General features: G+C 40.7%; 1 protein-coding gene across 2 annotated transcripts in view; it reads left to right on the top strand.

Moving 5' to 3' along the window:
• Nucleotides 1-12,135, top strand: part of LOC137346572 (uncharacterized) — a 76,661-nt gene extending 64,526 nt beyond the window's left edge. Inside the window, exons 12-15 of one of the 2 annotated variants that reach the window (XM_068010090.1) lie at nt 4,783-4,932; nt 6,188-6,342; nt 8,469-8,595; nt 11,323-12,135. In XM_068010090.1, the coding sequence (XP_067866191.1) occupies nt 4,783-4,932; nt 6,188-6,342; nt 8,469-8,595; nt 11,323-11,534 (644 nt within the window). In that variant the 3' untranslated portion in view covers nt 11,535-12,135. The remainder of the gene's footprint in view (nt 1-4,782; nt 4,933-6,187; nt 6,343-8,468; nt 8,596-11,322) is intronic. The other variant, XM_068010097.1, reaches the window with a different exon arrangement.
• Nucleotides 12,136-13,775: the final 1,640 nt, after the last annotated feature.

The raw sequence follows: 13,775 nt of genomic DNA, 5'->3' as shown, positions 1-13,775 counted from the left end.
CTATACAAAGAAACAGAAGGAATTTGATTCGTTTACATCAAAGTCGTCAATTGGTCATATATTTGGATGAATCAGATAAAGAACACGAAATTCAGACAGCACCTGAATACTACAAACCTTAATGAAGGCCGTCCAAGTCAAGAAACAAGAGTTCAGAGAAAGACTACTGATCTTGCACATCTGACAAGAAGATGATCAGGGAGAGTAGTGAAGTCTCCTGACAGATTGAATCCATGAAGTCAGAGACTTGGGGGGAGATGGGGTAGTATGTAAATAAAAAGCGAATGTATGTAAATATATATTTAGATAAAGACTTGAGAGATGTAGTATAAAGGTCTGAAAGGGATAATCTTGAGTGTGTGTAAAGAACACCTCCTACCATGATGATGTAAAAGATCTCATGTGAGAGAGACTTGAAGTTCGATGCAGCATGGCTTTGGAGGAGTCACACAACTAGCGTGAAGATGTATGTAGTTCTAATATAATAAATCTCAATGTTCTATCTACTCCAGACAGAAGTATCTCTCTAAGCTAGACTAATTAAGGTGGCAGAGTACCAAACAAATATGCAACAGCTTCCAACAGTATCTCTGGCATACAGAACAAAACTGCCACTGCCAGTCTGCAATCAGCAGTGTTGCAATCCCCCAAAAAGGAGATGCAATCATTAAAGATTGCAGACTGGTACAGCTGGCATCAGGACCTCTGGATGAGCCAAGAACTAGTTTGATAAAGTAATGGGGACAGAAGATAGGGAGAGGTGGACCCCATCCCTCTAACAGAACTCTTAGCAGGCTTCCCACTGCTGCTGCGTGTACCTCCAGCCGCCTTCTGGCATTATCTGCGGTTACTGGCATTTCAGTGGGGAGGCAAGGAAATCGACTGATTTCCCTAGATCCACCCCCGCCTCCATTTCAACATGATGGGGTGATCAAAGGCTGGTAGCAAGATCCCTCTGAGGTGGGACAGGGTAGGAATACGCAGCACTGGACAGCCACATGGGCATACCTTCTAAAAGGTGCAGCTCCGCATCTGATTCACAAGGGATCAAAGTGTTGACCATAAGTAAAAATTGAAACAGGCAATTCAGGGACTTCCAGGCAATGACTTCATCCTGGACATTCCAGTAGGCCTCATTCCACTTCCACTCCCACAAAGACCTGGATGCTGGTTTCTTCCCAGGGACCAGATTTAATGGCGAAAGCTATTGCGCTGGCCTGGTATCTTTATGGCAATGGGTGCTTTGCATGGAGTGGTTGTATCTTCTCTCCAGCTTGGACCCTCTCAGTAACTGATCTCTGATGCTCTCCTATGCAGAGATCTTTGCGTCAAGGTTCTACCCAACTTTCCTCCCTGCACTCCTGGCCAATTTAGAGTGGGAGTCTAGCCAGTTTCACGAACAGCACAGCAACGCCTACATCTCCATAGTAAAGATGGAGTATGAGGAAAAAAAGTTTTTATGTTTAAATGTTTTGAAATACTCAAGGCAAAAACAAAGTTTAAAGGATTTATGCACTCAACTAGATTTTAAGCTGGTTTCAATATTGTGTATATCTTCTGGAAGTTAGTGCCTCTGATTTGATTACAGCCTGATTCACAGCTACTAGTTTTCTTGACAGGTTAGATTTCTCGCAGTATGAGAAATCCAGCTGCAGTTAAACTTACCACAGCCAAAAAACATCTTGGGTGCAACTGAAATCATCATTTTATTACTCCCATGTGCAATATTTCTTCAGTGCTTTTTGTAGTTTTGCCAACAGACTTTTATGAACTGCAGATGTTTTTGTAAGTTGTCTGATTAGCAGCAAACTGAAAACATGATTAGTACAGAAAACACAAAGAGCATAGCTTAGTAACATTTTTCCTTTTCTATTAGCTCATGTTATGATAATGAACTTATTAAAACCAGATTTTAAACAAGGTTACTTTATCTGAAGGAATTATTGATTCTTCATTGCCCTTTTCTCTCAACCCACATTATTTGGAATTACATTTAACTATCATTATTCTACGTTAACTTTTTATGCATAATTCTTGAACAAAAATTCCAGTGAGACTATTCCTTACATTTCAGGCCATTCGATTTATCAGTGATGGGCAAGGTCTGAGAAATAATCATCAGGGAAAAATTGTCACTTGGAGAAGTGTGACGTGATGAATTGTGCAGAAGAAATGGGGAGAGACAATATAGACTAAATGGCAGAGAGTGTGCAGGGACAGAGGGACCTGGGGATCCATGTGCATAGATCTTTGAAGGTGGCAGGACATGTTGAGAGCAAACCATATGGGATCTTGGGCTTCATAAATAGAGGTATTGAGTACAAAAAAGGCCACAACTAGTGTATAGCGTCACCACACTTTAGGAAGGATGTAAGAATCCTTGAGAAGGTGCAGTGGAGATTTACCAGAATAGTTCCAAGGATGGGGGATTTTAGCTACAAGGTTAGATTGGAGAAGCTGGGGTTGTTCTTCTTGGAGCACAGGAGATTGAGGGAAGATTTGATAGAGATGTACGAGCTTGTGACAGGTTTAGATAAAACACAAACAAAAGCTGTTCCCATTATCAGATGGTACAAGGACTAGAGGACATAGATTTAAGGTTTTAGGCAAGAGATGCAGAGTGGAACGTGAGGAAGAACATTTTTACACTGCGAGTGGTAATGCCTAGGAGGATAATGGAAGGTGGAGATGATCAGTGACTTCAATAGGAAATTGGATGGGCACTTGAGGGAAATAAACTTGCAGGGCTATGAGGAAAGAGCGGGAAAATGGCACTCACTGGATTGTTCTACAGAGAGCTGGGCTGAAAGGGTTTCTTCTATGTCATAATGCCTCTATAACTCTATGAATTTATCACATTGCTTTAATCTAACTACTGGAAGCTAGATTTTACTTCCTCTCTGGTTGGTTAGTACCTAGGTATCAGACATGGCTCTATATAAATGCAAGTTCTTTTTCTTTCTTTAACCTACCTCCCTTAGAAAGCTTGGCTGAGATTGGTAGCTCATGCTGAGTTAACTGTAGTTATATAAAAGATTGTTTGATCACATGGAGATGACTGGGTATCCGGGACAGCTCATGACTTGTGCAATATGTAAGCTGCAAGCAAATCTGTATCCATGCGTTATATAGGGGGAATTACACTTGCAAGAATTGTCATAGGACTGAGACTCTTGATTAGAACATTAGTAATAATTGTCTACAATACGCAACATATGGGATGGGGAAGACACACTCCAGAATTTTGTCATTCCCACAGATTGAAAGATGGTCAAAAGTTGGATAGTGAAGTGAGATTGAGTAAATAGGTGACTGCCCACAAAGGGAACAGAGAGTTAAGAAAATAATGGCAATCCCAAATTTCTAATACTATTTAATAGCTACACTGTTCTTTATAGCTAAGAAGTGGATAATGATGATGATTCAGGGAGGGTAACCATGGCATTATGAAACAAAGGACTATTTCAGGGAAGGAGATTAACAGGAAGGTCATAGTTATAAAAACTCTCTAATTAGGGGGGAGAGGTAGCATTTTTTTCCAGTCTTGGCTAGGAGTCCCATAGGATATATTGCCTCCCAGATACAAGTTTTCAGGACATAATGGAGCAGGTAGAGAAACTCTTCAAAAAGGAGGGTGAATAGCCACAGTTTTTTTAAAATTATTTGTTCATGGGATGTGGGCATTGCTGGCCAGGCCAGCATTCATTGCCCATCCCTAATTGCCCTTGAGAAGGTGGCAGTGAGCTCCCTTTTGTTTCACATAGGAACCAATTATGTATGAAAGAGCAGATTCAAGCCCTTGAAAAGTCAGTTTCAAGGGTTAGTAAATAGACTACGACCTCCAGGGTAGTAATCTCAGGATTACTAAAAGTGCCGTACTCGGCACCATATAGGGAGAGACAAAATAAAAGGTTATGTGGCTTTAAGGGATTGTGTAAAAGGGAAGGGTATTACATTAGGACCACTTCTAGGGTAGGAAGAAACTGTTCAGTGGGGACTAGTTTCACTAGAGAGATGCCAATCTCTTTACTGAGAAGGTAATAAACAGTGGCAACATAAGATAAATGGGTCTTATTCTACAGTATGAAATACAGGAGAGTGATTTGGGGGCATATCGCTGAAGCCATCAGTACAGAATACAGTAGTCGTCAAGAGAGTAAGTAGGATCTTGAGATGTATAACCATAGCGATAGAGCACACATCTCAGTGATGGAGTTGTACAGGACACTGGCTCGCTCCCCTGTGGATTAGTGTGTATAATCAATGATATGAAAGACATCCAAGCATTGGAGAGGGTGCAGCAAAAGGCAATAATTTGATAGATGGATTAAGCACGAGTTTTGAGGAGAGGCTGCGGAGGTTCTGAAGGTTTACAGCAGGTCATGCCCCAACCATATGTATTTCTGGAATTTTTACTATAAGCTTTATTTCATCACTTCACCCTACATCAGCTCCCCATCCAACACCTTAATTATAAAACCCTCTTCTGTGCCAAAAACTTTCTCCTTTGCTTTGCCCAATCCTATCTCTATAATCTCCTCCAGATCTGTATCCTCCCCTCTGGTCCTTTGCCTCGGGCCTTTTGAATATTCCTCTCTCCCTCCCCTTCACCACACCATTGATGGCAGAGCCTTCAGTTATTGGGGTTCTACTTGCTGGAATTTCCTCCCAAAGTATACAAACCATAGCTGACAATTCTTTTCTGTTTCAGTGATGTTTTACAAATCTTCTTCATCCAGCCAATTTGACATCTGGGCTGTGTGTTCTGGCCATGCTTTACAGGTTCCAAAGTCCCAGTGCTGGAGTCGTGTGCTGCACTGAAGGAGGCAGGGTTCCAGGAGTCACATCGTTACATCATTGACCCAGATGGAGTTGGAACAGGAGTTCTACAGTTTGAAGTTTTCTGTGATATGACCTCTGACCAATCAACTGGTAATTAGATTCTGTCAAAATAATAAGAGATGTTAGCTAACAAATTATGCTTTTTCTGAACAAAAACCGACAAACTTCAACTAAGTTGATGTTAAAATAATTTCAAGCCACAGTTTTTCAAAAATACAGAAATACATAAGTAACTGTATAGTAACAGACCATTAAAGCCAACCAATCCAAATCCAGTTTACCTTCCATGTAAACAAATAGTCCTGCTCATATTTTAATACCATTACATCCTTGCTAAAGTGAAAGAATCTCAGAGGTAAACTTAAAGGTAAACACTAAACCTAAATTAAAAACAGAAAATGTTGGAAATACTGTACACTTTTCATGTCTGTATGATGAAATTCACCAAAATGAATTTCTGATGAATGGAACAATACTTCCATCTAATAATTTTTGCTATTCTACTCCAATAAATAGAAAAATTTTAAAATGCTGGAAATACACTAATCATGTGATATCACTCCTCACAACACTGCCTTCCAAAAATAGATGGGTATGAAAGGGTTAACAGTTCGTAGCAAGTTCTGTTTCAGTATTTGATAAGTCATCCATTGAACATGGTTACAACTTTTATCATTCAGCCGAGCTTGAAGGCTACATTTGTGCACTGCGCTGCTGCCCATGCAGCCTTCCACCAGTCACTGCTTCACTCAGAGAAAGACGTTAATGTTTCAAGTATTGGCCATTGATCAGAACTGGAAGATAAAGCAAACTATTTAATAGAACTAAATGAAACAAAAGGTGGGGAGAAGGGAGGAAATGAGAAAATAAGTGATATCCAAACAAGTTTTATTGAAAAGGACACAAATTAGACAATGAGAAAAACTACTGGAAACCTGAAATTAGGAAAAAGAAAGTGTAAGAACACACAGTTAACACCGAGTGCAGACCTCTTTCCCAGAGCTGTATTCTGATGTAGGGTCCACACATTGCAAGAAAACTTGCCCCTCCACCCCCAGAAACCAATGGACCCGGCGTGCAATCCCTGTTCCATTAAGAAAGTGGGGGTTAACTAAGATGGAAGCTGCTAAAGTCAATTGTATTGGATTTTACCAATTATTCTAATTCATCAGAGGAGAATAAACCAGTGGGATCCACCGGATTATATTGAATATGCCTTTACACCAAAACATTCATTTGCCACAAAATCAGCAGTAATTGGGAGGAAAGTCGAGGCCACAAATTATAACAAAGGCTTTACTTAAGAGTTTTCAATGAAACACTGACTGTCATATGTCCGGTGCAGCAATAACCGTTGTAAGCCACAACAGTGAAAGACGCACAAGAGTTACTCCGTGTGAGGAACCTGGCTGTTACAGAAGAGATATAAAATATGAAGCGGAACTAATACAGCTGAATGCCCTCACACGCATTTCTGAATCCTGTGAACAACACGTCAAGGTGAGAGTGTTGTACAAGTCTTAAAGAGCCACATCTCTGGGGATAGGTTGTCTACCAATATCCATTATAAGCCCACCGACTCCCACAGCTACCTCGACTACACTTCTTCACACACTACCTCCTGTAAGGACTCCATTCCATTCTCCCAGTTTCTCCGTCTCCGACGCATCTGCTCTGATGATGCTACCTTCCATGACGGTGCTTCTGATATGACCTTTTTCCTCAACCGAGGATTTCCCCCCACTGTGGTTGACAGGGCCCTCAACCGTGTCCGACCCATTCCCCGCACCTCTACCCTCACCCCTTCCCCTCCCTCCCAGAACCATGACAGGGTTCCCCTTGTCCTCACTTTTCATCCCACCAGTCTCCATATCCAAAGGATCATCCTCCCGCCATTTTCGCCACCTCCAGCGTGATGCCACTACTAGTCGCATCTTCCCCTCTCTTCCCGTGTCAGCATTCCGAAGGGATCGTTCCCTCCACGACACCCTGGTCCACTCCTCCATTACCCCCACCACCTCGTCCCCGTCCCAGGGCACCTTCCCCTGCAATCGCAGGAGGTGTAATACCTGCCCATTTACCTCCTCTCTCCTCACTATCCCAGGCCCCAAACACTCCTTTCAGGTGAAGCAGCGATTTACTTGTACTTCTTTCAATGTAGTATACTGTATTCGCTGCTCACAGTGTGGTCTCCTCTACATTGGGGAGACTAAGCGCAGACTGGGTGACTGCTTTGCGGAACATCTCCGCTCAGTCTGCAAGCAGGACCCTGAGCTTCCGGTTGCTTGCCATTTCAACACTCCCCCCTGCTCTCATGCTCACATCTCTGTCCTGGGATTGCTGCAGTGTTCCAGTGAACATCAACGCAAGCTAGAGGAACAGCATCTCATCTACCGATTAGGCACACTACAGCCTGCCGGACTGAACATTGAGTTCAATAATTTCAGAGCATGACAGCCCCCCGTTTTACTTTCATTTTTAGTTATTTTTTCTTCCTTTTTTCTACATTCTTTTTTACATTTTTTACAATTTTTTTTGCATTTATTTCATTTCATCTTAGTTTGTTCAGTTTGCTTACCCACTGTTTTTTTCAGGTTTGCACTTGCTGCTGTTTAATATTGAGTGTATTAACACCTAATCTGTACTAATGCTTTGTCTTTCAACACACCATTAACATATTGTTTGCCTTTGCTCCGTGACCTTTTGGTCAGCTGGTCCAATCTACACCTTCTCCTTTGTTATCTCTTGCCCCATCCCCACCTCACTTGCTTATAATCTGTGACTTTTCTTATATTTGTCAGTTCCGAAGAAGGGTCACTGACCCGAAACGTTAACTCTGCTTCTCTTTCCACAGATGCTGCCAGACCTGCTGAGTGATTCCAGCATTTCTTGTTTTTACTTAAAGAGCCACAGTTTGAAATCGATACATTTGTTTTAAAATTTTCCCAACCGCTGTATTTATAACATTTAAGTCTTTCCATCCTCATACAACTTTCAAGCTTTTAAAACCCAGGATTGCTGTCATTTCAGTACAACTTCTAAGTATATGAGGGACGATTCTGCTGTTGGCCTCCCTGGCACTTTCCAGGAGCACTGATTGGGAAATGGTGGACTCATAATGCCTGATTTTCCATTCATTCAGCTTTCTAATCCTAATCTACTCTTTTACACTTTTCATCCCTGCTGATGTTTCACAGTATGGGCTTTGGTCATTTACCTTTGTTTCTTAACAAGAAAAAAAAGTGTCTTCACTTGTTCTAATTCCTAGAATAACTAAAGAGATGAACATAGCTGCTCGTGCCCAACACGATGGAAATTAACACCCTCCTCCCTGCCTCTCTCAACCCAAATCACTATATGGAGTTGATATTATGTAAAACTGCATTCACTATTAGGTTCGAGAAATTAATAAGCAAAACACTACTCTGACATTACTGGACATTGCCTTCAGCAAATTATATAGGAGGGCACTTTTAGCTGTTCTAATTGGGTCAAAAACTACCTAAATAAGTACCAAATGAAGAATATAATGCAGTAAAGAAATAACACTGACTAGGTAGGTTTTCAGGGCTAATTGCTTTATGATTTATGCTGCTTCTGCTCAGTATTTCCTATTATGCCTATAGCTGGACTGTCGCCATATTCGCTTCATCCAAGCAGGCTGGGGCTGGTGGATGTCCTGGGATGGAAGGAGAATGTTCTACTGGGGAGGTGCAAGTCCAGATAGCGGTGGCTGTGCTTGTGGAATGACAGGTACCTGAGAAACTCAACCAGTCAGTTTTTTTGATTGTATGTATTCTGGAATATAGAGTACTTTGTTTTAAGGATAATTAGAAAAATACAAGATCTTACCTTTTTGAAGAAGACTTAAAATGTTTCCACTTCAGCTGGCTCACAATGGGACACAAAATATTTTCAATTAGTTTTAGTTGAACAGCAGTTTTATAAATTCAGTTACAACACATACAGTTTTAAAACAGTTCCGTTCAAAATCAGATCTCCAGACTGACTTGATATAAATGTTGTAACGACTTGTTTGACTTGTTCTCTGAAGAGGAACCAAGCCACATTTGAATAAACACCTGCTGCAATTTAATCAGTTAATGTCTAGCAGTTACTTTTTACCTTAGCTGATGGTTATTGAAATCCATAATCGTTGAGGGAATATTTATGAGCGTGGGCTGTTCAAATCATTGAGTCAATTTGGATCTTTCAAGAGAGATAAGTCAGGCAAGTTAGCTCCCACATTTGCTGAGACTATGTAAGAAAATAACTGCATGAAGTTTAGCTATAAAATAGTTCAGCAAAAAGAGTGTTTAATATAGTGAGGACTTAATATAGTCTATCTACTGTAAATATATATGTATTATATTACTGTGATACCTTGCAATAGTAATCAAAATTGTAAATTAAGCAATGGTATAGTTATCTATTGAAGAACATCACTTCTAATCTGGGTTAAAGATCTTAAAATAATAAACCCTTTTATAAATATACATTACTCCACAGCAGATAACCTGTACATTTAGAGGTTTACATATGGCTACAATGTGATCACTGAGAAATTAAACTCAGCTTGAAATTGGGGATTAAAAATCTAAAACTATGACATGACTATTCAGAGTTTGAAAGGCAGCATAACAAATTGTTCTGGTTAACAAATGGCTCGTGGTTAAAAGTGTTGCAGAAAGCATGAAGTTGAAATCGGTGTTAACAGTGCCCCTTTTTGTGAAACACAGACTTCCTCAAAACAAAGAATTTATTAATTGACTATAGGTGCAATTATTGCCAAAAGAAAACAGAAAACTTATTGTATATCTATTTTGAAAGTTTTCTTAAGCAGGTGTGAGGATGGAGGGTTAACAATGAGATGAGACTAAACATGTGGTCAAAGAGGTAAATTCTGAGGAAGCTTTTGAAGGTAGAGAAATTGGGAGAAACACAAGGCAGAGGAGTTTGAGAGAATTCCAGTGTGTTGGGACATTTTGACTGTAGGCTTTGCCAGCAATGGTGGAGCAGACAAAATCTATGGTGAGCCTAGATGATAGAATGGAGAGTCTGAAAGGATTGAAGCAAGATGGAGGAGCGAGGTCATGGGGGAATTTAGTGAAGGATAGAGTTCTGAGCAAATGGAGTATATATAGGACAGAGGTTGGTAAGGAAAGCTTTCAAAAGTACCACGAGGGTGATGAATCTATGGATTGAACTCAACAGCAAAAGAGCTCCCCTCTGGTTTATATCTGGGCACCTCCGTAACAGGGGTTCATACCTGTGTCAAGACATTGTCAGGGACAGGTGGGAAATGATAAGGATGGTTTCCCTTTTTCACCTCTCAACTGACTGAAGACAGTATTGGTGTTAGAAATGTGTTTTAACCCCTGAAAAGTTTAATGGTCAACACACAGACAAATGACAGCTTTTCTCGCAGGTTTAAAGAAAGATAAATGTTTAGAATACAATACTTGTAAATGTTCACAATCCACCCACTCTCACACATGCATACAGAGACACAAACACACACATAAAAGAAAAGATAGAAATTTGAAAATAATATGCATTTAGTTGTGATGGTTTTTAAGAGAGTTCACTGTAAACCTTGCCTTCTTCCCTGGGGGGTGGGTGGGGGGGGGGTGAAGATTTTAAAAATGGTGCAGGCCTGTTTTTCCTTTTTCATGGTTTACTGAAGACAAAACTTGGAAAGTTTCAGGAGGGTGAATGCATTGTTGCAGACTCCGTTTTGTTGTATCTCAGTCACAGTTCAATGTTGAAAACCCTGGTAAAATTTCTCAGGTGTGGAGTTCAAGGCTATTTCCAGCCACTGCCGACTTGTAGTTTAAAGATGGTGTTCTTAGGCAGGGTCCTTCTTCCGCTGGAGCAGATGAAATCTCTCTCTGGCTCTGCCTTCGTCTGCCCAGCATATACATTTATTAAGCTCCTTATCAGACCCCTGGTTTTTGTCATGTGACCATGGTTTCTCTTTACCATTGTCCTCATAAATGATGTGATGGTGGGGCCATTGTTAGATAATGGCGTCTGAGTGTCACCATCTTCATTCCATATTGATAAAGTGGAGTTTTTTCACACCCATTCATTTGAGTTTGAATTTGAAGACACCAAGTTTGCCATGCCAGCCATACCATTGTTAACCCAATTTGTTGGAGAGAGGTAGCCATTTACACAGAATTGGCCATTTACCTTTTACTGCCTTCTCCAAGGTAGTCCAGACATGAAGATTGACTCAGGATTCTTGTAGTTTCCATGTTTATTGGCAGTAAAGGATAAAGTCACCTTACCTCTCAACTCCACCTTGTTTGTTTTCAGGTAAAGTGTCTGTTGTGGGTTTGTTTCATAAGTTCATTATATAGTTCATAATTCCTCCTTGTGAGTGTAACAATATACCTGATATGGATACCTCAATTAAAATATATGAATCATTTTATGAATTGGTGCTCATCAAATCTGTTTTTGTTGCTCCTCTAGAATCTTGTTCTGTCCCAGGAATGCTCTGCAATTGTGATAGCAATGACCATATCTGGAGAGCAGATGAAGGAATTCTGCATGATAAATTATCACTGCCCATCCAAGCTGTGCACTTTGGCGATACCAAGGGTGCACCATTAGAGATGGCCTTTTATACCATAGGAAAGCTCATGTGCAAAGGAAAAGGTGGGACACAGAAGATCTACCAATAATTGTGAAGGCACTGGTCAACCAAAGATTATTAACCTATTATATCCCTTGTTACCAAGAGAAAAATGGAATTTAATCATATAAATGTTTAAAAATAAAGGAAAATTCAGTGCAGACTTCAGTAACATTAGGTCTGTGTACACAACTTCACAAAATTTAGCTGCCTCTGAAATTTTTACCGAGACTTTACAGCACATAAACAGGTCATTTGGCCCAACTGGTCTATGCCACTGTCTATGCCCCACACGAGGTTCCTTCCCTTCTTCATCTAATCGCATCAACATAGACGCCTGTTCCTTTCTCCCTCAAGTGCTTATCTAGTTTCCCTTAAATACATCTATGCTATTCACCTCAACTATTCCTTGTAGTAGCACGTTCCACATTCTTAACACATTCTAGCCAAAGAAACTTCTCCTGAATTTCTTGTTGGATTTATACGTTACTACCTTATATTTATGGCCCCTAGTTCTGATCTCACCCATGGGTGGAAATATCTTCTCTATGATGACTCTATCAAATCCTTTCATCATGTTAAAGACCTCATCAGGTCAACCCTCAGTCTTCTCTTTTCTAGAGAAAAGAACCTCAGCCTGTTCAATCTTTCCTGATAGGTATAACCTCTTATTTAATATTTATGTTTTTTTTCTATGGGTAATGACAGTAAAGTCAACTTACTGTCTTTTTCAGCTCTGCAAAGAAGGCATCAATAATCTCTGCAACCAACATTATTCAGGCACTTAGCATGAAGACTCCCTATTCACATTTGCCAACATAAACTCTTTTGAGTTCAGAGATTTTCAGAATAAACTGTTTCAGTGCTGTACAAATATAGATTTGAATATTTTCTCCCTGTGGTCCAAACCAAATGAAAAACTACATATCCAATGTGATCAGGATGTGTGATGTTCCTCCTGAAATTTTATGTTTAGGATTTGTGTTTTACATTTTAGACATGCTCATTTTGCAACAAGTGTCTATTCAGATTTGGTTTGGAGTGTGAATTACTGATGTCTAGAAATGCAAACGTACAAATAATTTGCAAAAGCGAAATACTGCAGATGCTGGAAATCTGAAATAAAAACAGAGAATGCTGGAAATACTCAACAAGTCAGGCAGCACCAGTGGAGGGAGAAACAGAGTAAATGGGCTGAAATTTGTGAGTCCCCTTGGGATAGGAACGGAGGCGGGAGGCCCATAAAATTGTGTCGGAAGGCGGGGGGTGGAGTTCCCATCGCCTTCCGGATGCCTTTCAATTTAATCTAGGGCAGGAAAGGCTGAGGACGTCCTTTCCGCCCCAGGCCAATTGAAGCCCTTAAGTGGCCAATTAATGGTCACTTAAGAGCCTCTTCCTGCCTTCGCCTCCCTTTAATTGAAGGTGGAGAGGAATGCCACCGCGGAGAGACACCATCAGATAAAACCTGGCGGGACTGGGGGTTCCCTCCTTTGGGGGCAATTCCCCCAAAGGTTGATAAGTCTCCCGGACCTGATATTCTACATCCCAGAGTGTTGAGAGAGGTAGGTATGGAGATAGTGGATGCATTGGTGATCATCTTCCAAAATTCTATAGATTCTGGAACGGTTCCTGCAGTTTGGAAGGTCGCAAATATCACCCCACTATTTAAGAAGGGAGGGAGAGAGAAAACAGTGAATTACAGACCTGTTGGCCTCACATCAGTCATTGGGAAATGCTAGGATCTATTCTAAAGGATGTGATAAATGGACACTTGGATAATAATGATCTGATTGGGCATCGTCAACATGGATTTTGAATGGGAAATCATGCTTGACGAACCTCTTGGAGTTTTTTGAGGATGTTACTAACAGAATTGATAAAGGGGAGTCGGTGGATGTGGTATACTTGGATTTTCAGAAGGCTTTTGATAAAGTCCCCAGCAAGAGGTTGGTTAGCAAAATTAAAGCACATGGGATAGGAGGTAGTATACTGGCATGGATTAAGGATTGGTTAACAGGGAGAAAACAGATAGTAGGAATAAATGGGTCATTCTTGCATTGGCAGGCTGTGACTAGTGGGGTACCACAGGGATCAGTGCTTGGGCCCCAGCTGTTCACAATATATATCAATGATTTGGATGTGGGGACCAAATGTAATATTTCCACGTTTGCGGATGACACAAAACTAGGTGGGAATGTGTTGTGAGGAAGATGCAAAGGGACTTCAATGGAATTTGGACAGACTTTGAGAGTGCGTAAGAACATGGCAGATGGAATATAATGTGGAAAAA

This window comes from Heterodontus francisci, chromosome 2 (genome assembly GCF_036365525.1).
Source record: "Heterodontus francisci isolate sHetFra1 chromosome 2, sHetFra1.hap1, whole genome shotgun sequence".
NCBI lineage: Eukaryota > Metazoa > Chordata > Chondrichthyes > Heterodontiformes > Heterodontidae > Heterodontus > Heterodontus francisci.
Note: the sequence above shows the minus strand (reverse complement) of the source record. Positions and strands in the feature narration are given on the sequence as shown.